This window comes from Phoxinus phoxinus (genome assembly GCF_949152265.1).
Source record: "Phoxinus phoxinus genome assembly, chromosome: 23".
Lineage (NCBI taxonomy): Eukaryota > Metazoa > Chordata > Actinopteri > Cypriniformes > Leuciscidae > Phoxinus > Phoxinus phoxinus.
The window spans coordinates 20,206,878-20,233,005 of NC_136898.1; the positions used below are offsets into that span (position 1 = coordinate 20,206,878).

At 38.1% G+C, this 26,128-nt stretch overlaps 1 protein-coding gene across 3 annotated transcripts; it reads left to right on the plus strand.

The window, feature by feature from the left end:
• The first annotated feature begins 683 nt into the window (after nt 1-683).
• Nucleotides 684-25,477, plus strand: rc3h2 (ring finger and CCCH-type domains 2). 3 transcript variants are annotated; one of them, XM_079599342.1, is made up of 19 exons: nt 684-955; nt 6,349-6,652; nt 7,906-8,023; nt 9,968-10,201; nt 11,795-11,970; nt 12,375-12,575; nt 13,446-13,578; nt 13,657-13,775; nt 15,164-15,276; nt 15,502-15,729; nt 16,449-16,609; nt 16,688-17,070; nt 18,357-18,494; nt 18,897-19,049; nt 21,328-21,541; nt 21,626-21,710; nt 22,634-22,811; nt 22,899-23,035; nt 24,318-25,477. In XM_079599342.1, exons 2-19 carry the CDS (start codon nt 6,422-6,424, stop codon nt 24,436-24,438), a joined length of 3,123 nt encoding a protein of 1,040 aa, XP_079455468.1. In that variant the 5' UTR covers nt 684-955; nt 6,349-6,421; the 3' UTR covers nt 24,439-25,477. The 3 variants fall into 3 exon arrangements, with proteins under 3 accessions (XP_079455468.1, XP_079455467.1, XP_079455466.1); XM_079599341.1 differs by having other exon boundaries at nt 687-955; nt 18,357-18,524; XM_079599340.1 differs by lacking the exon at nt 684-955 and adding an exon at nt 2,957-3,089 and having other exon boundaries at nt 18,357-18,524.
• The last annotated feature ends 651 nt before the right edge of the window (nt 25,478-26,128 follow it).

Consider the following 26,128-nt stretch of genomic DNA (forward strand, 5'->3'; position numbering starts at 1 on the left):
ATCTTTGCAATTGCGAATCCTACTATGGCGAAGGCTTGGCTAATGAATATTAATTAGGAAATAAGAAGGTTGCTTGGTAACTTTGGAGAGTAAAGCTGGGAATCGTAAGGAATGCGTAAGGATTCTGGTTCCATTAATGATTATTTTTATTTTTTATTCTACATTTGAGGGGGGAAAGGAAATCTGTAGTTTATAAAATATTTCAGATTGCAGAATTTGCAGATTGCAGAAGAGATAGGCTAGTATGATTTTCCCTACTTTTTAGAGGCATCATAAATTCAACTGCTAATTTTCTAAAATATGTAGGCTATTTAAAACAAATAGGCTACTAAACAAACAAACATGTTTATTTATTTTAAATAATACTGATTACGACGAAATATATCTTGAAATACACCTTGTCATATTGTACAACCAATAAACAATACTGATTTCAGTCTCACAACCTCAAGTTTCCCTTCACGTAATAAGTTTCAGTAGCCTAACATTACATTATTCATTTCGAGTAGGAAATGACGAAGGTATTAAGCTTATGGTCCAACAGTTGAGAGAAAAAATGTTTTCCCTCAACCCTATAGCAGGGCTTGGCTTGGCTCATGAATATTGATTAGATAACGCAGACGTCATGTTGTTGTGTTCCAATGGCACAGGCCTGGCTTTTTAATATTAAAAAGGAACGCTTCGTCATAGTAGATTTGGTATATTCGCTGACGGTCATGGGAGTGTACCTGCTCATGCCGAACATGTCGCGCTGTCAGGGAATGCGCTCCCAAATCTCTGGAAATTAAATATGATATTTTATGCGATGTCCGGACGGAATAAAAGGACGCCCAAAAAAATCGGGGAAACTAGTTCGGCTCAGCTGTGAATAATTTAATGCGATGAAGAATTTGGGCTTGATGGCGAAGTGCACATAAACTATGGACGGTTATGATGATACTCTGTATCGCCTACGGTAAGTCGCGCGACTTTGTATTGGGAAGTATATCATTGAGGGTGGCTGCTGGTGTGGCACGCGCTGCTTTCGAGATGCGCGCGAAATGCTTATGCAACATCATCCCTATAATAAAATTATCTTCAAACTTTTTTTCTATGAAAGCAAATAGTCAGTGATGCATGAGCAACAGCATGCAGATGTTGCCTTGTTTTAAGTTTGTTGCTCAGCTAGTTATTTGCTCAAGAAGTTTCGCGAATGCCTTTTGCATTTGGAGTGATGCGCATTGCATAGCCTATCATATTAGATATAATTTCATTCGTTTATTTCAACGTCTAGAATGCTTGGTCAAGAATACGAATTAAAGATCATTGATTTTGAAGATGGTTTTGTGAACCAGATGACCCACCTGTATAAGACAGAGTGTATCTGCACTGGCCTAGTATAAGTTTATAGTGCACAGATGTCAATAAAGTTGTACAACACCATCATGCACAATTCGCGCTCAAAAAGACTTCCGCGTCTTGCAGAACAATTGATTATTCCACGTTTCATTCATTCGATCCACCCAAAGTATTTGATAATGTTCATATTCCATTGAAACTAAAAACGATGCTCGCATTTCTTCACGTTTAAAAAATACAGTAGCCTATACAGAAACACATTTCAGACAATAGACAACGTAGTTTCAGTTTCATTATTCACTGTAAGAGCTGCAAATGCACTCTTATGACTTTAAGATAAATTTCCAACATGATTCAATTCTTAGAAAGTAATATTAAACATGAATCATTTATTGACTTGAATACAACTAGTTGATGTAATTCCATATAGTCTAATATAACATTTTTACAGTGATGGTCATGTGCAGGCATAGCCAACATGACAGGATAGCAAACAGTCAATATGAAATAAAATAGATGCTATATTTCAGCTGGAGGGATGAGACCACAGGTGATGACAACAGTAGCGAGTGAGTTATACAACAATAACAGTTATGGAGAACTCTCACTGAGAAGTTGATTAATCTAATTGTTACTTAATTAATGAGTGCAAATTTAATTTTGCTGTTCATTCGGATTTGTGGCTGTTCGAGGGGGAAACTGTGTATGTGCAGAAGTATGAAGACAGGGTGACAAGGATAGGATGTTCCAACTTTGAGGTCCCAGTGACCTAAAGATATACTGGTGCGCACATTTGCACCATTGCCCCCCCTCAGCATTCCTGGGGTTCAGGTTCTGAGCCGGTCGATATATTGGAGCAAGTGCTTTCCACGAAGCACAAGAGACCAATCCATCAAGGGACTAGTACACCAGGCGCCAGGTGCGAATTGGCTTGATGGAAGTGATCGTTTTATGGTTTATCCTGAGTTGTGGTCTATCTATTGCGGTGATGTTGAGATGTGGGTTAAATCAGACGGTTGGAATAACTCTGAATATTTATTTGCATATGATATATACACTTTTTTAGGCGTTCAGCAGTGTGCAGTTTTACTCCCCCCTAACTTTTAGCCCAAGAATGTATGAATACAATATATTGTGTTTTACAGTAGCTACAGTAGTAAATGACTTTCAAACGTTTTCCTGTTTGAGTTCAGATTTTCTATTTTCTTCAGCCCCCGCGCGTCACATGGTCACAAGACAGTGAAGTGATTTCCTGTTTATGGCTTTTTGGCTTTTGCAACATGTTCCACACACGGCGTGCTCAGTTCAGACAAACCAATTTTAGACTTTATTATTTTAAAATGTAGTAGGCTATTTTAACGTCACTGCTGCGTCATTTTGGCCTCATTGCATAAGAATCGAGTCGCCAAATTATTGATATATAATTATTTTGTAATTATAAAAGGTAAAATGTGTAACACGCGCACAATGCAAATTGTGTCGATGATTGATGTTCCCTCGCGTGAATCGGGTGTCCGTGTGGGCGTGTAGCTAAATAACAGAGTTCCCTCGCGCAGATGCTCCCCGTGACCATGAATCACTGAATCACGCCCCGAAACCCTCCACCGCAACTATATTCAGACCCCCACGGACACGTTTTGTCACACGCGTGAACCCAGAGACGTTAAATTCAGCAGCAGCGTGGAAACATGACTCGCGCGAGCAGATTCAAGCTACGCTGTGGATGTTTCGCGCGCGCGGTCACTTACATGGTGCGTAATTGATTAATTTTTATAATTTAGCCTGTTTATGTACAACTTACTATCGTAAAGTGTTACTTTATTCATCGTATTTATTTTCTAATGTTGCATCTGAATTGTTTACAATAGTGTTTAAATGTAATGCAGTATACATTGCATTTTCTATTAGGATATTGCTTTGTTTTTAATAATTCACTTCACATAACCAAGTTTCTAATAATATTTGCGACGATTTCCTTTTACCTTACAGTTTATAAAAAATGTTCATGCCTTTAGATTATCAATGGCTGTTGTTTTGATTGTACTTTTAAGAGTGTGATGAATAAAAATGTACTGAAAGAGAGGAGTCCCCACATGGCCACATGGCTGAATCTCTCCCTGCCAAATGATTGATTCTCAACAGCAGTGGGGGCCCTTGCATAATTTTGCATGGTGGTAGTCCTGACTCCTGACAGGGTGTGGAGTGTCACCGACGAGGGGTTCGTCCATGCAGCAGGTGCTAGAACAGCAGCTACATGACAGCTGAAGCTCTGTCCCAGCCAACACAAATATACTCCGAGAACGTTTAGCTAACATTCCCTTTAACCCTCTGGTAGTCTTCACATGTCAGTAAAAAAATGACCTTTTTATTATTTCAACGAAATTATTGTACTATATTTGGGATTTTATGGTAAATTATATTTATGCAGTAGTTATAATCTATTTATTCACGTTTTTGAGCATGGACATGAACATTTTATTTTTGTAAATTAAAACTTACAAATGTCATAAATCTTGAATGCTTTGGAGCACAGACCAAGTTTGGTTTCTTTCTAAAGACCACACTTTTTTTTTTACAAGTTTACAGGTTTTACAAAATTTTACATTTATTGTTATGAAAAATGCAAAAAAATAAAATAATAATAAGATTTAAAAATTTTATATGAAATATATATATTCCAAAAACATGTTTTACTCTGAAACTGTGAGAAAATAAAAGTCATAAATCTAAACACGTTCCAAATTTGAGGTTGATATCCCAAAAAATGAACTTTCAGTAAGATTTAGTTTGGGCGCAGTACCAAAGGTTTCCAAAAGATGAAATTCGTCTCCCATTAGTTTCCAATGCGGTCATTTTTGACCGCGAACAATAGCCTACATGTGTGACTTGCCCCCCCCCCCCCCCCCCCCAAGACCATTTAACCTTTTCGAATCATGTTCATGATTTTTTTGTGTGTTCACACAAGTGCCAAACACTTTGCCAAGTTTCGTAGCCTACCAAATGTTTGCAAATGTTATGAGCTATTTAGTGTTATAAGAATGTTCCATAAACATTATTTTCAGAACGTTATGCCCAAACGTTTAAAAAAACGTTAAAGGAAAGTTATGGGAAAGTTTCCTGAAAGCTGGGGTTAGAGCCGTACGATTAATCATTAAAAGATCAAATCATCTTTTGAGAGTAACTTGACGCTTCAAATAACGATTGTATCGTTGCATTGTTACACCAGTAGGTGGCGACAAGTGACTGTTAAAAAAACAATATTTGTCATGAATCATTTATTCAAAAGATTAGTTCAAAAACAAATTGTCGTTTTGAGTCATTGAATCACTAATTTAATCCTATTTGTTTTTTAAATAATTCATTCAAATTAATGCATGCAACATTTTTAAATAGACTGCAGCAATTAACATTTTGTCAGAACCTCCAGTAAATTGCTTCAGAATGGTGAGAGAATCGTGATCTCAGTTTGAAACAAAAAAAAAGGCTTCTCAATTTTTCCAGAATTGTGCCGCTCTAGTGTAGTGTCCAAGTAGGGGAATGAATGATTTATTTTACCTCTGTAATTTTACACCTTCCGACAAGAGCCATCCATGAGCAGCTGGTGAAGATAAAGTCCATTTTCAACTGTCCTTTTTATATGTTCCTGTCCCTGACATTTTGCCCGGCGTTTGTGAATATGAAGTTTTAATCAACATACTGTTGATGGCTGTTTGTAAATCACTCTTATCTGCTCCACCTTCTGTCCTTCAGGAAGTCCCTGAAAAGCAGCAAACAGGCTGAGAGGAGTTCAGAAACACATCCAGAAAAAGAGTGAGAGAGGGCTTGAGTGAATGGAGATGAGAAGAACATGAATGAGTGAGAGCAAGAGTTTATTTCTGCAGTGCAGCTGACAGGTGATGGCAATAAGAAAATACATCAGAGAAAGGGGAAGTGAGAGCGAAAGATCATTTTTAAAGAGAAAATAAGTGCTATAATGCTATGGTGTTGCTAAGTGGTTGCTAATGGTGTTCTGGGTGGTTGTTATGTGGTTGCTAAGATGTTTTGAGTGGTTGCTTACTGGAACAAGTAAAAAAGAATACATGGGTTAGGCTACACGCAAAAGCAAACCATATGTAGTCCGATTCACGAACAAATGACTCTCAAATGAATTGGTTCTTTTAATAAACTCAACGATTGTATCGTCACATCATTACACCAGTAGGTGTCGACAAGTGGCTGTTAAAAAAACGTATTTGTGTCATTGAATCATTCAGAGATTCGTTCAAAAAGTCTGATTCGGAATTGAAACAAGTGAAGTATTTTACGAGTGAGTCATTGAATCATTTATTAAAACCGATTCTTTCAAAGAAATAATTCATATTTATTAAACATTTTAAATAGACTGCAGTAATTAACATGTTGTCAGAACCTCTTGCTCTTGTAAATTACATGTTGTTTTGTTTAGATGTCTGTTCAGACTCATGGGAGAATCGCGATCTCTTTGAATCTTTGTTGTGATTCTCAATTTATCCAGAATCATGCAGCTCTACTGTACATGAAATGATGAAAGATGAATTATAAATGTATAAAACTTCATCCTAAGGCCACACAGAATTTGTGATTTTATGTTTGTGCAGTTTCAGTTATTTTCCGTAAATTCAGTAGTACGAATTATACATAACGTAAAAAAGTTCTTTACACCAACCTCATGCACAGATTTGTGTGAATGCACGATTAGTGAATGAATGTTCACGCCATGTCGTAAGTACCATTAGTTACGAGATTCCAACTGGAAAAAAGCGCAGTTACAACTCGTAAACTGGGAATATGCTGAGAGCTCCTATATACACCATGTGACTGCTGTACCAGCTGACTACTGCAGATTCATTTAGGCGTTGATTGTGTTACCATCAAAACGGCTGATTCCCAATCCGTGGAGAGTACAACATCACGTGTGTTGTCATCTCGAAATTACGATTATTACGACATGGCGTGAAAGCATCATGAGCCGACGTGTTCTTCTCTCCGCAGGTGTGTTTAAGGCGCTGGGGCGTGGCAGCATGCGATCTCCCCGAGCGTGATAGTTCCCCCTGGAGGTCACAGGATGCCGGTGCAGGCAGCTCAATGGACTGAGTTTCTATCCTGCCCCATCTGCTACAATGAGTTTGACGCCTGCAGCCACAAGCCCATCAGCCTGGGCTGCTCGCACACCGTCTGCAAGACCTGCCTGCACAAACTGCACCGCAAGGCCTGTCCTTTCGACCAGACGGCCATTAGCACTGACATTGATGTGCTGCCTGTCAACTGTGCCCTCCTGCAGCTGGTGGGGGCGCCGGTGAGTGATGCATGCTGGGAGATTGATAGGATTGCTGTTGAGTTTTTGTGTAGATCAAGTCAATCCAGTGATGTTGCCTTTCAGGGCTGTGAAGCTTAAAATGACATTTTTTTATCGTTTTATTTTCATTGTTTTTAAGGCATTACGTTTAAAAAAATAATAATAATAATATATAGGCTATACATACATATACATACACTACCAGTCAAACGTTTTTGATCTGTAAGATTTAAAAACACCAAAAAACAGTAATACTGTTAAATATTATGACGATTAAAAATAACTGTTTTCTGATTCAATGTATTTTAAAATGTAATTTATTCCTGTGATCAAAGCTGAGTTTTCAGCATCATTACTCCAGTCTTCAGGGTCACATGATCCTTCAGGAATCAACCAAACTTTTGAACGGTAGTGTTTAATGTTACAAAACTTTCTATTTCAGATAAACACTGTTCTTTTGAACTGTCTATTCATCAAAGGATCCTGAAATAAAAATGTAAATAACTGTTTTCAACATTGATAATAATCATAAATGTTTCTTGAGCATCAAATCAGCAGATTACAATGATTTCTGAAGGATCATGTGACACTGAAGACTGGAGTAATGATGCTGAAAATACAGCTTTACCACCACATGAATAAATTACACTTTACTATATATTCACATAGAAAACAGCTATTTTAAATTGTAATAATATTTCAAAATATTACTGTTATGTGTTGTATTTTTAATCAAATAAATGCAGCCTGGGTGAGCAGAAGAGACTTCTTTTAAAAACATAAAAAAATCGCACCAATCCAAAACTTTTGACTAGTGGAAAAAAATATTTTCATGATTTGTTATCACAACTTTTTACCTTTTGTCATATATACTTTTTATACACAACTTTTTATCTTTTGTCGATAACTAATGTGTGAAGATAACATACTATTATGAGTTTCTGTTTATTAAACCATTCTTCTTCACTGTATTAACTCAAATTTTTAATTACAACAAACTCAAAATTTTAAGGCAACAAGGTAACTTGCTTTTTTGAGTTAAACCAACTTTTTTTTACAGTGTAGGCTATATATATTTATATCAAATCCCAATTCATTTCTTATGTTTTTTTTTCATTTTCATTACTACCATGCAATATTTTTATTTAGCTTCAGGTCATTTTCACCAGTGGTCAGAAAAATTATGTTTTTTACAGTGACATCACGATGTAGACACACAGTAATCTGCCAATGTGTGTGTTTTCGCCCTGCAGGTTCCGGAGGGAGAGATCGTAAGTGTGGGCAGCGCTGAAGACACGAGACATTATGAAGTGTGCAGGATGTGTGTGGAGGAGCTGGCGCTGTATCTCAAACCGATCAGTGGAGGAAAAGGTGAGAGTGTGAAGAGAATGATACAGATACGATGTCAAGAACAGCGCCGGTGCGCGCTGCATTATTGTTTAGGTTTGCGGCTCAATGAGCTCAGATTAGAATAGCGCAACACTTCCTGTTGTTCAGCGGGTACGTGTGCTTGATCTGTCTGTGGTTGGAGATATTTGCGTCAGTGGGGAAAAAAAACAACAACAACTGAAACCCAAAAGGCCACTTCTTAAACAAAAGAAAAGCATGCTGCTATTTTATTTGTTTACAGTATACACATATGTTTAGCAATTATTCATAAAAGCAGTAAACAGTAAAAACACACCCAGAGCATTTCTCCATATCACTTATTTTTCGCTGAATAATTTCACGCTGTGTTGACTATCGAGCACTAGATAAAACACTTGGTCTCCGTGAGCAGTAAAGCTTCAGGAAACTGGTGGAGAAGTCTGTTTAAGGACTCAATTGACTGTTTTATGTGAGTTACAATAAAAGTTACTCCTCACTGCAGACTAGTGGGGCGCCAAAGGCCAAAGCTCTTAAACTCCTCATTGACGAGCTTTGAGCTCCTCTGCCAAGCCTCCGCTATATTACTGCGCGCTGTAGTCATGAGACTTTCACCCTCGGGATGTTTAGCAGCTCCTGGAAGGAAGAATAGTTGTAGATATTGTTGTAGATAGTGCATTAGTTGTAGATTAACTAAACAACTATAAGCTGAAGGGCGGTGCTGAGTTACTGATTACATGTAAACTGGATTTGGTAATCAGATTTTAAAAAAGAAGTACTTGCAATTAGATTAAATTACATTATACTGGGAATCAGAAGTTACTTTTCTATTGATTACATGATTACATGTTATTTTTACAATGATGAATTATTCATAATTCAATGATTTTACTCCTTCGTTATATTTTAAATGTTCCTTTCTATAAAAGTCTACTGCATATATACGCTCAGAAGGTCTTCCGGGTTTGTGAGAATAATTGCACACATATTTTGTCTTTCAAACACATTAAAATGTACAAATTCACATAATTTTAATATTTACATGCAATGCAGAGATTTTTTTTTTGACACTTTTTTGGCACTTTTTTTTTGTCAGATGAAATTCTTTCCCCTGATATATTTACTTGAAGCCCTTAGATTAAGAGAATAAGTTACAAAAAAATTTTTTGTCAATTATTTATTTTGATTGTTTTTATTTGAAAATTAGTTATTTAAATTTTTAGGATTTGATTACTTAATAGCTTTTCATTAAACTCACGAACCCCAGTCTGGGAAACCCTGACTTAATGTAATATTTAATGCACTTCATGTTGTTGATAACAAAGAAAGGAATATATTTTTTTCTCTTTGTATTTTTATATCAATATGGTACCAGATTACCCTATTCAAATCAATGTGAAAAACGAGTTATGTCGAAAGTAATCTAAAAAGTAATCAAAAAGTAGTCCAAATACATGACCTAACATAAGTAATCTGATTACTTTACAAACTACAAATTTTGTCATGTAATTTGGAATCATTTACTGACTACACTAAGTAATCTACCCAGCAATTTAATTGTCCTTTAATTGCATCAAGGATATTTTGACTTCAGATCAATATGTGTCTCTGGTCATATGTATATGTATATGATTATGTATAAAAAAAAGCATGCAGGTATTTTATATGCACTAAAAATAAATTCACTAAAAATAGTAAATGCTTACAATATACACAAATGTTTAGCAATGCATAATTAAAAACAGCAAAAATTGTACACACAAATACTTAAAATAAGTAATTAGTTTTATACATTTTTAAGTTTAATGTAACTTATTTAAAGTTAAATATGCATGTTACAGCCGCACAGAATACTTGATATTTATGGACTGTGGATTGACTTCTTGATAAGATCATAAATATATAGTTTTGAATCATGTAAGTGTGTAATTTGCTGTCCCACACACACAGGTGTAGTGACCCTCAGTCAGAGCGCGCTCAGTAGACCCATGCAGAGGAAGCTGGTGACCCTGGTGAACTGTCAGCTGGTGGAGGAGGAGGGGCGCACGCGTGCGGTGCGGGCGTGCAGGTCTCTGGGAGAGCGCACTGTCACTGAACTCATCCTGCAGCACCAGAACCCACAGCAGCTCTCCGCCAACCTCTGGGCCGCCGTGCGGGCACGCGGCTGCCAGTTCCTCGGACCTGGTGAGTTCTGTGCCGCCGTGTGTGGAGCGCTTCATTTTATTATTCCTCATTAAAGGGGTCATGACGTGAGGAATCAAAATGTGCCTTGATCTTTTGACGTATAAGTGAAATTGTGAAAAAAAATGTATTAACATATTACGTGAGTGAACCTCAAGGAACATATTTAAAAATAAAATCCATGTCATGACCCCTTTAAAGATATATGATTAAAGATACAGACCTGGTTATTTTTTGCATATTTTCGGGTTATTTACAACTTTTAGTGCAAATTTATATCCAATATTTCAATTTATGACATGACCAGAAAAAAGTAAATCTGATTCCTTTAATTCAGTTTTGTGAAGGAATCGGAAGGGATGTGACAACTGTGCATACAGGACTCTTCTGTGTTCTGAAGAATATGACCAGACGCTTTGGAAATGTTTGACCAAAAGGAAAATTAGACAACTTCACACTATCTTTATGGTAGTGGCTGTATGTGTCGAATAGGCCAATGTTGATAGTGATATCTAGAGAGTAAAGTATAATGCAGATAACGCATATAATAAAATTGAATGACAGTGAATGAGACAGATAGAAAAAAAAGACAAAGACAGAAAACAAAACAGATATGTTTATTATTCATTAACAAGTCGGTCGGTAGGTTAGTAAGCTAAAGGGAAAATGTGTATTTGTACCATTTTCCAAAGTTGTTATGGTGTATTAATAGTTTTTTATATATATATATATATAATTTTTTTAAATGAATGTATTATATAGACTACCAATGAGAAGTTTGGAGTCAGAAAGTTTTTTTTTTTTTAGAGAAATGAATAATTTTATTCAATAAGGATGCATTAATTTGATCAAAAGTGACAGTAAAGCTATAATGTTACAAAAGATTTATATTTCAAATGAATGCTGGTCTTTTTAACTTTCTATCATCAAAAAAATCAAAGAATCCTCATGGCTTCCAAACAATATTAAGCAGCACAACGGTTTCCAACATTAATAATACTAATAATAATAATAAATGTTTCTTGGTTATCAAATAATCATATTAAAATGATTTCTGAAGGATCATGTGAGACTGAAGACTGGAGTAATGATGCTGAAAATTCAGCTTTGATCACAGGAATAAATTACATTTTACCATATGTTAATTTATTCATTTTAATTTTTACCACAATTTTTCAAACATTAAAAAATCTTACCGACCTCAAACTTTTGAACGGTGATGTATATTATGTATATATATTTTTGTTTATTTTTTTAATGGCGATTCTAATAATATTAAAATGTCTATATAGTTTGATTAATCAACCTGCTGATAATGCAGTCTGTCACTAGATGCAAAAAAGTTAGTAAATAACCCAAAATGCCCAAATATGTCAACAAATATGTCCAAATATGTCCAAATATGCATTTGTGCTTGGCTGTCAATGATGATTACTCATAGGGCAGATTCTGAATGTGAAAACATGTGATCTCCATTTGAGTTTTCTAGTCTGAGAACATCCAAAGCATAAATCCATTCCTCCGACATGACCAAGCACACACTGATCACGGCACTAACTATGTGTCTTTGTCCATATATGTATATGTATATCGCAGCCATGCAGGAGGACGCTCTGAAGCTGGTGCTGCTGGCTCTGGAGGACGGCTCGGCTCTCTCCCGGAAGGTTCTGGTGCTGTTTGTGGTGCAGAAGCTGGAAGCGCGGTTCCCTCAGGCGTCTAAGACCAGCATTGGTCACGTGGTTCAGCTGCTGTACCGTGCCTCCTGCTTTAAGGTCAGAGCTAAAATCAGCTTCACGCAGTGATTGCGCTAAAACCGCTGATCACTTAACAGCCATTACTCTCAGTATGAACCCCCTGACGGCATGAATAGACAGGAAAAGAGTTATCTAATGCGTTAAGCCCGACGTAACTTGATATTATGTGGATGTAAAGTGCTTGGCAATGGGGGATATCCAATACAGTCTTGATATGCATCTAAACAGCTTGATGTTTGTAAATGAGCTGGAATATTTCACTGGGGCTTGATTTACTGTGGCACCTTATGAAATAAATCATCTTAATGAGATCATTTACATCGAACATCAATCAGTGTCGCTTATTCGGAGAATTCGAGTGTGTTGATTATAGAGGCTTGTACACAAACAAGCCTATATTCCTCTTTATTTGTTTCTGTCAGGTGACCAAACGTGATGAAGACTCCTCACTCATGCAGCTCAAAGAGGAGTTTCGCACTTACGAAGCCCTGCGCCGCGAACACGACGCTCAGATCGTTCACATCGCCATGGAAGCGGGACTGCGTATCTCACCCGAGCAGTGGTCGTCTCTGCTGTACGGGGATCTCATGCACAAATCTCACATGCAGTCGATCATAGACAAGGTACTGCGTGTATATTGCACAAAGCATCAAAATAATAATATAACAATCAAATATATAATATAACAATCAAATATGTAATATAATATAATATTTACTGGAGTAATACCCATTACTCCAGTCTCCAGTGTCACCTTATCCTTCAGAAATCATTCTAATATGATGATTTGATGCTCAAGAAACATTTCTGATTATTATCATCAATGTTGAAAACAGTCGTGCTGCTTCATATTTTTGTGGAAACCACGATAAAAAAAAAATCTGGATTCTTTGATGAATACGAAGTTCAATGAACTGAATTTTTTCTAAATATGAATCTTTTGTAACAATATAAATGCATTTAGTATTTACTGTTACTTTTGATCAATTTAAAGGTATCCTTGCAGAATAAAAGTATTAATTTCTTTATTTTTTCTACAATCTTTCACAAAAAGTATTTTCAATCATAATAATATTTCACAGTATTACCATATTTTGATCAGATAAATGCAGCCTTGGTGAGAGACTTCAAAAACATTATAAATATTCCAACTTTTGACTTTTGAATCATAATAAATAATAATAATAATAAAATATATGAATATATAATACAGCAAACTGGAATTTATTGAATATATATTTATATGTGTATTTTCTATACTGTATACTGCTATTTATATATAATTAGTTGATACATTTTTTTTTATAAATTGTTCTCTTTTTGGTTTAGCTATATATATATATATATATATATATATATATTTTTAAATAACAATTTAATAATTAAAATGTAATAAAGCAAATATTTCTATATTTTAGTTGACTATGTTTGGCACTTTTGTCTCTCTGGTGCAAATCTGAATGCATTTGTCCTTTTCCACCCCAACGCCACAGCTTCAATCCCCAGAATCCTTTGCAAAGAGCGTGCAGGAGCTCACCATAATCCTGCAGAGAACAGGAGACCCCGCCAACCTCAACAGCCTCAGAGCTCCTCTCGAGCGGCTGGCCGGCATCGACCACAACCCTGGTGAGGACTCGCACTTCCACAGGGGTGCAAACACAATCAGATTACAGAGCAATAACCTGTGTGTGTGTGTGTGTGTAGATGCGGCCGCTCCGTCCTGGGCGGAGCTGGAGAGCGTGTTATTGGCCGTGAAGGTTGTTGTCCATGGACTGGTGGAATTCATCCAAAACTTCAGCAAGAAGAGCAATGAAAGCCCTCAGGTACAGTCTGATCTCTCATTACACTGTTTCAGGAGGGATTCTGCTCAATACATTTATTCTACATCACTTTAAAGGCACAGTATGTAAGTTTCGCCGATAGAGGTCACTTATTTAAAACAATAACAAAGACGTAGGTTGATGACGCCGTGAATAAGCATGAAATCATGGGAGTTGTCGTCTTCACCTCCACAGCCACTGGAAAAAAATCTGATGGGACTCATGTTCATGTATGAGCTAATGCATTCAAGTTTTATTAACGCTACTGTGGTGTGAAGCAGGGCGGAGCCGAGAGCCGCGGGAGCGGAACGATGCCGGTGGAGCGAATGATAATGAGAGACACACCAGTCTCGAGTCACATGGGCTCTGGTGGTTTTTTTATGCTTATCTGCCGCAGTCGCCCGCTGCCGCTCCTTTTGTTTTGTTGTCTATGTTTATTTTACGATTAAAGTTGAACTTTAGCTGGTTCCCGCCTCATTCTTCCCTGAACGTTAACTTTGTTACAATTGCGTTTGATCACTTAAAATCACATTATTTTATTTCGTTTTAATTAAATAGCCTACGGAAGTAAAACTGGAAATCGAGGGTAACGTGGATATGACGTCTTTGACAGGTGACGCAATGATACGGGCCGTTAAACTGGTTAAAATGGATGATTTCTGCATTGCTGGAAACATTTGGGAAAAAGTCAACAAATCATTATAACTTTGTTCTAGTGGTTTTGGGATATTTTAATCCAAAAATCTTTCGTATTGTCTTGAAGTACAGCTTCCCGAAATGCAAAAAGCTTTGAAATTATGTCAATTTAATTAGAAAATTCACACATTAAATGTGGTTTCAATACTGTTTAATGTAGTGGATGATAGATATACCTGTCATTCCTCTATAGAGGTTTTGTTAAAAGAGAACGTAAAGCTTACCAAAATGTAAACATTTAGGTCTGTCAAAAATATTGATTTCTGCACTTAATATTTTCTGTTTAACGCGAAATGTAATTCATTAACACAGCATTCATTTCCCTTCCTTGCATCCTTATAGTTTTACAGTAAAAGCTATTTCATGTATTGAATGCATTTAGAAATGTACTGTATGTTCATGTATAAATGTATTTCTGGGTCTCCAAATGATGGAGTAGGTCACAAATGATCACAGCCATAATTGAATATCTCTATACTTATACAGTACGTCAACTATTGACCCATTTGTATCTATTATTATTTCACCCAAGGCATTTTGAAAGAAGCTTCTGACACAATTTTGATACTTGAATATATCATATCCATTACGTTTCTTGAGCTCTGAAAGAGCAATCTATTACCAGTTTATTTTTTACTTTTTTGGCTGATCCTGAAACAGTTTTCTGAAAACAGTGTACTGTTCTCTTTGTGCAGGCTCAACCAAACAGCAAGTACAAGACAAGTATGTGCAGGGACTTACGGCAGCAGGGCGGCTGTCCGAGAGGGGCCAGTTGCACTTTTGCCCACACGCAGGAAGAGCTTGAGAAGTGAGAACACACACACACACACACACACAGATTTGATGACCATATCCCGCCAGTCTCGTGCTGTAATGCACAAAAAACACAGGCACATGAACCTCCCTGCCTATTCCTCATTCTTATTCAAGCTCACCCACACAATCCCATCAACACAACAGCACACTTTGCAGAATTCTGGCATGACTGTGCCCTCCTTCCCTTCCTCACGTTCTCTCTACATCTTTCTTTTAGGCACAGAATGAGGAATAGGAAAGCCAGTGGGGTGGTGAGGCCCTTTCTGTCGGTTCCAGCTGTTATGCCAAAAGCCAGCACCAAAGGAGTAGTCCCAGGGTCAGAGGTGAAGAGCCATGAGAAAGAGGACGCGTCTCCCACTCAGCTCATCCCAAGAGGAGGAGACCATCAGGAGGACAAAACTCTCCTCAACGGTGCTAACGGACTGCCTGCTATCAGCCTAGAACAGTAAGTTACATCACTGTTACTACTCATACTTACTGCAGTAGATTTGAACAAACTTTGGTGCTTAACGCCGGCAGCATTTGTGCCACAGCCTTGAATGATGCCTCAAATCATTGTTGAGGAGCGGTGTACTGGTTCTTTTCAACACGGTTGAACTTGCAATTGTCAGGGTTGCAAACTTTTTGGCGAAAATCACACCTTTGATGCCAAAATAAGGAATGTGTGTGTGTTGTGTAGATCATTTGTAATCTGCTGTTGTGTTTATAAATCTGTCAACAAAACAGAAGTTTTGAGGTCTTCCTGGAGCTTTGCGCCAAAATAAAAGCTCTACGGTTTAACGTTTTAAACCAATTAAGGCTGTCATAAATGTTAGTTTTTTAATTTTACTGTAAAAATTGTCTGTAACATTATTATTATAAATATATATTTTTTATTTCACAGTACTATAAAATGATTAATTTAGTAATATATTTATGTATTGCTTTGTTTAAATTTATAATTGAATAATAATAGTGATATGTTATTTAGTTTCCTTTTTAATAAGGAACTGAATGTGATAACAAAAATAAAGAAAAATTCTTTAATTAATATAAAATTGTATGTAAAAAATGTAATGAATTGAGAGCCAAATATGATTGAGACATTTCTCTCTACATTTAGACTCTCTAAAATGTATTTCTTTGCCCATCTTTGATTCTTATGGAAGCTGTGTCTTTTCCCAGAAATCCCATCAATCACAGCCAGTCTTCTGGGATAGCTTTGGTAAGAGAGGTAGAGGAAGGTCTCCTCAAACACGGCCCTGTCCTCTCGAGAGCTCACCCTGAGATTTACCACCCTCAGGACCAGAGAACATATGACCTGTCACCCTACCACCAACCTGCCAGTAAGCCACAAACCCTGTATCTCTCTTGTGGCATAATATCCTCCATTACACTCACTCACTTCTGTTTTTCCTCCACAGTTCCTCCTCACAGGTCATGCAGTGCTCGCTTCCATCGTTCCAGCAACGTGCCTGAGTCCATGTTACCCCCTTCAATGGGCCCTCTGTACTCGGATCAGCACCCCTCTATTCCTCCTCCGGACAGATTAGACCCCGGCCCTTATGGGCCCCCCTCCACCTACACCTCTATGTCCCCCGCTCACGCACACGGCATGTACACCCCCGTCTACGACAGCAGGCGCGCGTGGAGGCCGGCGCTGTATCCCAGGGAGGGGGGGAGAAGTAACTCTCTCCCTCCTGAGGTTTTCCATTCCACCGTCTACCAGCCGCCGCTCCGGGAGCGCTACAACTCGCTGGACAGCCCATACTGCAGCACAGCGGAGCAGAGAGCGGCACTGCACAGGGCACGTTTCCTCATCTCATGTCTTATTGTATAGGCAGTGTTGGGGTAGTAACGCATTACAAGTAACGTGAGTTACTAATCAGATTACTTTTTTCAGGAAACGAGTAAAGAAACGCATTACTTGTAAATTTACAACAAAAAATACTTTTTCAAATAAGTAACGCAAGCCATATTGAGAGAAATCAGGAGTAAGTGTAAAGGTGTTGTGTGCACTGTGTAAACATACAAAGTTCTGTCATGAAACTCTAGATGGCGCAGGCTAACTCAATCTTCTTGCATTCACATCAGTCTCTATAGGGCACAGCTGATTGGTTCCTGCTGTATCAGTAGCCAATGAGCAGCTCAACCTTCAAGTGCTTGTTCAGCATTTGCTGTAGCAGTTTTCAGAAACCCTCCACCTTCCCCAGCTCCACCTGTATAGATCTGCTATGGATAATTCATGTACGCTATATTGTACAGCAGCAGTGTGTCTTACTCGCTCACAGCAGCGTGTCGTGTGTGTATTGGCAGTAGCAAGTCCCGCCAAGACCAAACAAATCAACATTGAGTATAGCCATTACCACTCTGAGAGTTGTCATGACAGAAATTATGATTATTGTACTTCAGAATATATTACGATTACGAACACCTGCAGTATTATGTTAAACAACATACATTTATGTAATTCATCTCAATGTCTCAGTGTCTTTGATGCTGACCTTTGTTTTTCAAATTCATCCATCGAATAAGCAAAAATTAAAAGATGTTGTTTGTTTTATCGTTGAAGTAAGAGTGTTGAACTTTCTACTACTGCTACTACTACTAGAACCTTTACATTTGGAAAATACATTTTACAATTTGTTATAAAAAAAACGAACAAGCAAGCTCAGCCCAGGTGAGAAAGAGCAACGCAAAAGTAACGTAACGTAACATTACTTTCCATAAAAAGTTACTAAGTAATGCAATTAGTAACTTCTATAGGGAGTAACTTAATATTGTAATGCATTACTTATAAAGTAACTTTCCCCAACACTGTTTATTGGCTCTTTTATGTAAAAAAAGTCTGTAAAAAAAATTCTTCCATGGTAATTTGAGTTGTAACCGATGCCACCTGTCAGCAGCTGAGTGTGACAAGACATTTTGTAGGTCAATCGGGTTCTGTTTTGATGGATAAAAAAAAATATTGTTTGCATACCGCTGGTTGCTCAAAAATGACACCCTTCACTTTTAAATGTAAAATAGGTGATTATGCTGTTTCATTATGAGAATAGAGAAGTTTAAAACTTATTTTCTGTCTTTTGTATATAGGACGCAGCATATGCCCGTGTTCCTCTTGGCTATGAGGAACTCTATCGCCATAAACAGGAACAGTGGGTACATCACCACGGCAACATGAACAGGCCCTCGCAGTCCTCTCCGGTCTTCACTGTGGATGTGTGTCCAGAGGTACGGCCCAGTGATATGGTGTTTTTAGAGGTGTGTATCCTGGGAAAACTACAACACATGTCTGCACCGTGCTAAAGCGGTGTTAAATCAGATTTGTTGTTTCTTCGAATTATAACTTTGGCAATAAAGCTGCAGTCGCCCTTCTGAGGTGTGTTAAGCTATTTTAAGTGGGTCTGTTGCTCAGCAACTGATAAATCCAAAGCAAGAAGCAGTTCTGTGCTGAAAATTGTGTGTGCGCACAAGCGCTTTGAAACGCATGAACTCTCAGAGAAAGATTTGGCACCATGGAGGCTGAGTCACTTTGCATTGTTTCTTTCCACCCCCATTTTTTAATTCTGGCAGCCTGTTGCACACGGGTGGGTGTGAGCTAGAATGTTGTCATCTCTCTTTCTCCTCCTTTAGCATCCTGAGGGTGTAGGTGGTGGGCGTATGACTTGTAAGTGTCATGGTGGAGAAGAGAGTCTTGCCCACTATTCGCCCTGGTCGTGCAGCACCATCAGCCCGTTTGAGTCAGTGCCCCACCATTTGTCAACCCACTCCTGTTCCAAACAGCTAGTAAGTGGTCGCTTTAGAACACATTTACATTTGCTTACTCAATAACACATTTCTGTTGTTTCCTTTAAAGTGCATCAAACTGAATATAAAACAGGTACGAGAGGAGTCATTTCAGATCACATTTACACATACTAATATATCATTATATACTTTTAAATTTGCTCATTCTTTGACAAATCTCGTTTGATTCCCTCAAAGGGAGTTAAAAATTAATTTGTAGAGAGTAGAGTATTACTGGAGTCACTTCAGATCGCATCCACACTGATTTATTCTTAATTTAACTTACTTAGTAACACTTTCCTATTGTTTCCATCAAACTGAATCAACATAAATGTGTGGCATAAGTGGTGTCACTTTAGATTCACACTGATATACCTTTAAATTTGCTTAACATTTAATAAGTTACTAATAATTATCTCTAACTGAATTAAAAATGAATGTGTATAGAGCACAACTGGAACTGGAGTCACTTCAGATCGTATTCACATTGATTAATTCTTAAATTAGCTTACTCAGTAACACTTTTCTATTGTTTCCATCAACATAAATGTGTTGCATAAGTGGAGTCACTTTAGATTCACACTGATTTACTTATAAATTTGCTTGCCAAATAATGCATCCTTGCTGAATAAAAATTTATTTATTTACAAAAGCCTAAATCTTACTGATGTAAACTTTTGAACAGTAGTGTATACAATTATTGATACAAATAAAACATGCATTTCAGACACTTTCATTGTATAGCTTATAGATGAATCTACCTTTCATTTCCAAAGAAAAAAATTAATTAATATTGTTTTTTGGTGTCAATGATGATTACTCATAGGGCAGATTCTGAGTGGGAGAACACCTCTCACCTGATCTCAAAATTGAGTTTCAAGTCTGAGACCACCAACAAACAACAGAAAATGAATTAAAATTAAGATTTAAGTGTAGAGAGCACAACTGGAGTCACTTCAGATCACATTCACATTGATACATTCTTAAATTAGCTTACACTTTTCTTTTGTTTCCATCAAACTGAATCAACATAAATGTGTTGCATAAGTGTGTCACGATCCACACTCAATGAGACAAGGGAGAAGATCCAAATGCAGTAAGTGCTTTTATTAAGGGGAAATCCGTTACTCACAATCCAGTCCAGGCAGGGGTCAAAACCATACGAACAATCCAAACACAAAACAAGAACAGACAAGAAACCAGGACTCCGAAATGGCGTGATAATCGATAAGGACTCCGTGACACATACTAAAACAGACAGGGTATAAATACACAGGGAATAGACAATGATAATGGGGAAATGGCTGAGTGCAATGATCAGTGATAAGGAACCAGCCGAGTGCAATGAGAAGACAAGGATCGTGGGAAATGTAGTTCAATAGTGTGATGGACACCGTGGGGAAAGAGGACATCTAGTGGTGACCCAAGGAACATAAACCAGACACTGTGACAAAGTGGAGTCACTTTAGATTCACACTGATTTACTTATAAATTTGCTTGCCAAATAACACATTACTATGAATTCTCCCAAACTAAATAAAAAATTAACATGTACTGTAGCAGGTACAAGAGGAGTCACTTTAGATAATATGCACTTTGCTTTATTTCTCATTTTACATACTCTACAACACTAGCCTATTGATTAACACAATCTGAACTAAAAACGAATGCTTAGCAGATACAAATGGAGTCGCTTCAAATAACATTCACACTGGTTTACTCTCAAATGTTCTTACCCAGTAACACATTCCTGTTAATTCCCTCAAACTGAATTAAAATACTATAAATGTGTTACAGGTGTAAGTGGACTCACTTCAGATCACAATTGGACTGATTTACACGTACATATGCTTATCATACAACACATTTACATTTTCTCAAACTGAATTAAAAATGAATATGAAACAGGGACAAGTGGAGTCACTGCACATCACATTCACACTGAATTAAAAACGGATGCTTAACAGATATAAATGGAGTCACTGCACATCACACTGAATCACTCTGATTACTCTGCAACACATTTCTGTTGATTCATTAGAAATGAATGTGCAGCAGGTAAATCTACACATTTGGCAAACACTTTTATACAAAGTGCTACATACCCTTTTGTAAAATTAAATGACATATTTCAATATATTCAATCATATTTTTATTGTGATAAATAAATAAATGGTCAGTTTCAGAAATGACCTCTATATCATGACACTACACAAAGCAGTGCTTCATAAATGAGATTGTGATATGGCTCCTAATGGATATCTAATTGTCTGTCCAGGACGAGGAGAGTGGTGGCAAGCGGTGGCTGCACATGTTCGAACCCTACAGGCGACTGAAAGAAGAAGATCCCATCATTCCTTTTGGAGAGGGGCCCATCATCTCTAAATGGGGAGCCATCTCCCGAGCTTCCCGCACTGGCTTTCACACCACTGACCCGGTCCAGGCCACCGCGTCGCAGGGGTGCGCCGGCACCACATCAATCAACTTCAGAGGTTAGACGTTTTTTTGGTTTGCTATGCTTTTGACTCTGAATTTCTTTGGCTTTGAGAGTGATTCGTGTTTTCTTTTCTTTACAGACTATGGCTGCCATATTGGTCACAGTGACCTCAGATGGGGCCCTCGTGGTTCTGATTCCTCTAGTCACTCCAGCTTTCTAGAGAGGTACCAAACTAAAAATCTCATAGATTTGCATTGAAGGAGGCACCTGAGCCATATATATAGAGACTTTGGAGTGGGTTCTTTTGACTTGGTCCAGTGAACAACCACATAGCAATATCATGCATGTATAAATTATTATTAGTGTCATTTGTACATTCCTTTTAATGTATTGTCGGGCACATTGTACAAGTGGTCTTCAAAGTGTTTCCCAGTCTTCACCCCCATCCCACCCCGCCGTAGTCGTCGCGCTGTACCATTCTAAAAATAGAGCAGCAGCCGGAACACAGCTCCACTCGTTTGTGTTTGCAAAGCTCTTACACACAGCAGTGAGGACTTGCATTTAATAGTGTCTCCTTAACACACACCTTATCCAGGGCCATAATGTAGCAGTTTATTTTTTCCCATGAAATCAACTATAGTTAGTCAATGTCTTTTGCACAACTGATAATATGTAAAAAGTATGGTAACCCATACTCGGAATTTGTCCTCTGCATTTGATCCATCCAAGTAAGCGCACACACATTAGGAGTAGTGAGCAGTGAACACACACACACACACACACACACACACACACACACACACACACACACACACACTCTGATACTTTTGAACAGTAGTGTACATAGAATTATTGATCAAAATAAAACATGCATTTCAGACACTTTCATTTTATAGCTTATTCAATTAAATTATTATAAAAAAATCCTGTTTTTCCTCTGATGTGTCCTCTAATAATTTAACAGTGTTTTTTGGTGTCAATGATGATTACTCATAGGGCAGATTCTGAGTGGGAGAACACCTCTCACCTGATCTCAAAATTGAGTTTCTAGTCTGAGAACACCAAACAACAGAGCCGACTGATTTGTGTACTGAAGTGTAGGTATGTTTCAGAGCTCAGTGTGTGTGTGTGTGTCTGTGTTTCTCAGCGATCAGCTGGCCGTGCCCGGGCTGCATGTAAGGCGTAATTCCTTCAGCAGCGGGTCAAAGCAGGGCATAGATCTGCTGGAGAAGGATGGGACGGAGAGTGAGCCTGACAGAGACATCGAGCTGGAGCTTTCCGCGCTGGACATGGAGGACACTGAGACACAGGACTGCAACTCTGAGGTAACATTTAGACTCAGACTTGAAAGCTTACAATGCATTCGCCGGTTTTTGTGTTGTTTAGTGTTTAACTGCTTGTATAATCTAAAGGACTCAATTGAAACGCAAAGCCGCTCCCAGAACATCCACCTCTCTGCAGTCTTCGGTGATCCGGCATCCAGTTCTCAGATGGAAAACAACCTGCCTGACAGAATGGACAACCACCTTATGAAGAAGATGGCATTCAGGTAAGCAGAGCTTTGTTGACACTGCACACAAATCTGATTCGGTTTTCAAACCCCTATTTTTAGGGCTGACTGTTTGCTTGTCATTTTGCAAGTAATGAAATCGGATTAGTTTGATTGTAGTCAATATCCAGTGCATCTACATTGGTTGCTGTTGTAATGACGATAAGCATCTGCACAATGTCAGGATTCTTTTCAGGATTCAATCATTTTATCTTCACTTTTTCCCCAGTTATGTTATAGTTTTTATTATTATTTTAGAATTTGTTTTACGTAATTTGGTGTGACTGTCTGAGAAACATATTTAAATCAAATCTCACAACACAAACGAACATGTTTTGGAAAAAGTTTGAAGCAACTGCTCGGATTAATGATCTGTTCATACCATGTCTGTGTAATAAATGTATTATTATTACTGCATAGACCTAACAATATGCTAAATAATTAACTATTTCCCCACCAGCGTTTTTGAAAGAATTTGCCAACCAGCACCAGCATTTTTGACAATTTTTAGAAAAGTTTTATGGCCCCCAGAATATTTAGTTATATGAATATCTGAACATGCTATATATCAAAAGAAAGAACAGACCCTCTTCTTTAAAAAAATAAAATAAAACTGTTTTATTCTAGCTTCATGCATTCTTTTTTATCAACACTTGAATGTGGATAAGTTTAATAAAAAAAAGCCACATTTTGAGCAAAAAGCTGAGAAAATTGGTTTTTGTCAAAGACTACATCACGATTTTATTCAGAATGATGATCAAAACCAAGATGGAGTAGATCGAGTTCATCAACACCCCTAATGCTTGCACAGTCCTATAGCTCGTCCTGGATTGACATTTAATTCGGCAGCAATAGGCAGTTTTGATTTATATGCTGTTTAATGGTTAATGATCCGTTATTTTACATATGCATATGATTACATATGCACTCGCTTGTTTACTGTATGTTTCTTTAGCTGTTTTTTGATCAGGAGATTCTGTACTCTTTCAGAAGATGCCTAATAGCGGCCCCTATTGTATAACATTGAAATCACAGAAACCCGGAAAATTCCGTCAATGGCGGGGAAACGTTGTTTAATAAATGACAGAATGTTGCGTCAATGGCAGGAAAAGAGTAACCATGACTGAGGCTAAAAAGGAAAATGTATAATTGTGTGAATGCAAAAACCTTTGAGATCAACAACAAATAATTGTGGGAAGCATTTTCTCTTCCCTTTTAATAGTTGATCATTTATTTATATTAATAAGAGCTATTATTTATTATTTCTCTAATGACATTACAGAAAGACCCTCTCTCCTGGAGGCCTCAATATGGGGAAGATGCAGATGAGGACGTGCTCGCCCAGGCCCGGAGACCCCCCGCGACCCAGTCCAGGACCTGAGATGCTGCTAAACGGGAACTGAGGCCGGCTGGACACACCAGCCCTCCTCATGTTCTCATTCCATGGGGTCATGCCAAGAATCCACCATCCTCCTTAGGTAGAAGGTAGAGTTGCCCTTATAGGAGTCAATCGAGGCAGCAAGACGCAGCCGAAAGCCTTCTGTATTCATGTGTTCTCTTCATAAGAGCTAGCTATGCCCTGTAATTGTAATCACTCATCATCCGTTCAGAGTCAGTTTGTTTTTCTTAATCACTGCTTGTGGATGAATGTTCACTTTGAGTCACAACTCCACCTCAGGTAACTCTTGATGTCAGCCAATCAGAACCCTCTCCAAGCCAGGAAACCAATTACCCATGTCCCGTAACTCTGTACAGAAGTGACGGTTCTCACTAGCTTTTAGCTCACTGTGGAAACCATAATCTACTGTATACAAACTATATAGTGGACTCTTCCAGTATATATCAAGAATAACCAAGGTGCTTGGAATCTATAGTACTTGCATTATTAATATTATTGCAGTGTTAGCCACTGAAATGTTATGTGCATTAATTATTTGTTGGGCATCATTGTCTGAAACCACCGTTCATTGACCATTGTTTAAATGTATGTATAGATTGTGGTATAGGTCTGATATCTCTAAGAGACATTTCATAGGCAATCAGTCAATATTTTGTACTACTACTAAAAAGAACAGTTCACCCAAAAACGAAAATTCTTTCATTCTGTCATCATTTACTCACCTTTATGTCGTTCCAAACCTGTATGATTCAAATAATGTATGTTTCATATAATGAAAGTAAATGGAAACAGGCTCTCCAAATTCAGGTTTTATTCTACATTCAAATACAGTGCATCTAGATGTGTCTCATCAGCTTTGACAATGTCGATTGGTCACGAATCCAATGTAATAAAATTGGATGTAATAATAACACTCTGGTGTGATAAAAACACTTTGCAGTGTTGTAGTCTAGACCAACTCATTTGAGTCTGAGTCCAGGCCAAGACCTGAGTAGATTGAGTCCGTGTCAAGAGCAAGACTAGAAGAGGCCAGAGTTTTAGTCAAGACAGAGACCAGAAGAGATTCAAGTCTTAATCAAGACCCAGACCACAAAAGGGTCAAGCCAGAGTCAAGAGAGAGACCAGAAGAGGGATGAGTCCGAGTCAAGACAGAGACCAGGAGAAGGTCAAGCCCGAGTCAAGAGGGATGAGTCTGAGTTAAGACAAAGACCAGAAGATGGTAAAACCCGAAACAAGATCAAGACCAGAACAGGGTCGAGTCTGAGTCAAGGAGTCCAGGAGAGGAATGAGTCCAAATCAAGACAGAAACCACAAAAGGGTCAAGCCCGAGACAAGAGCAAGACCCGAAGAGAGTCAAGTCTGAGTCAAGAGAGAGACCACAAAAGCGAGTCTGAGTCAAGACAGAGACCAGGAGAGGGTCAAGCCCGAGTCAAGAGAGAGACCAGAAGAGGGATGAGCCCGAGTCAAAACAGAGACCAGAAGAGAAATGAGTCCAAGTCGAGACAGAAGCCACAAAAGGGTCAAGCCCGAGACAAGATTGAGACCAGAACAGGGTCGAGTCTGAGTCAAGAACGAGTCCAGGAGAGGGATGAGAAAACAGAGACAAGAAGAGAGTCGAGTCTGAGTCAAGACAGAGACCACAAAAGCGAGACTGAGCCAAGACTGAGATCACAAAAGGGACGAGTCTGAGCCAA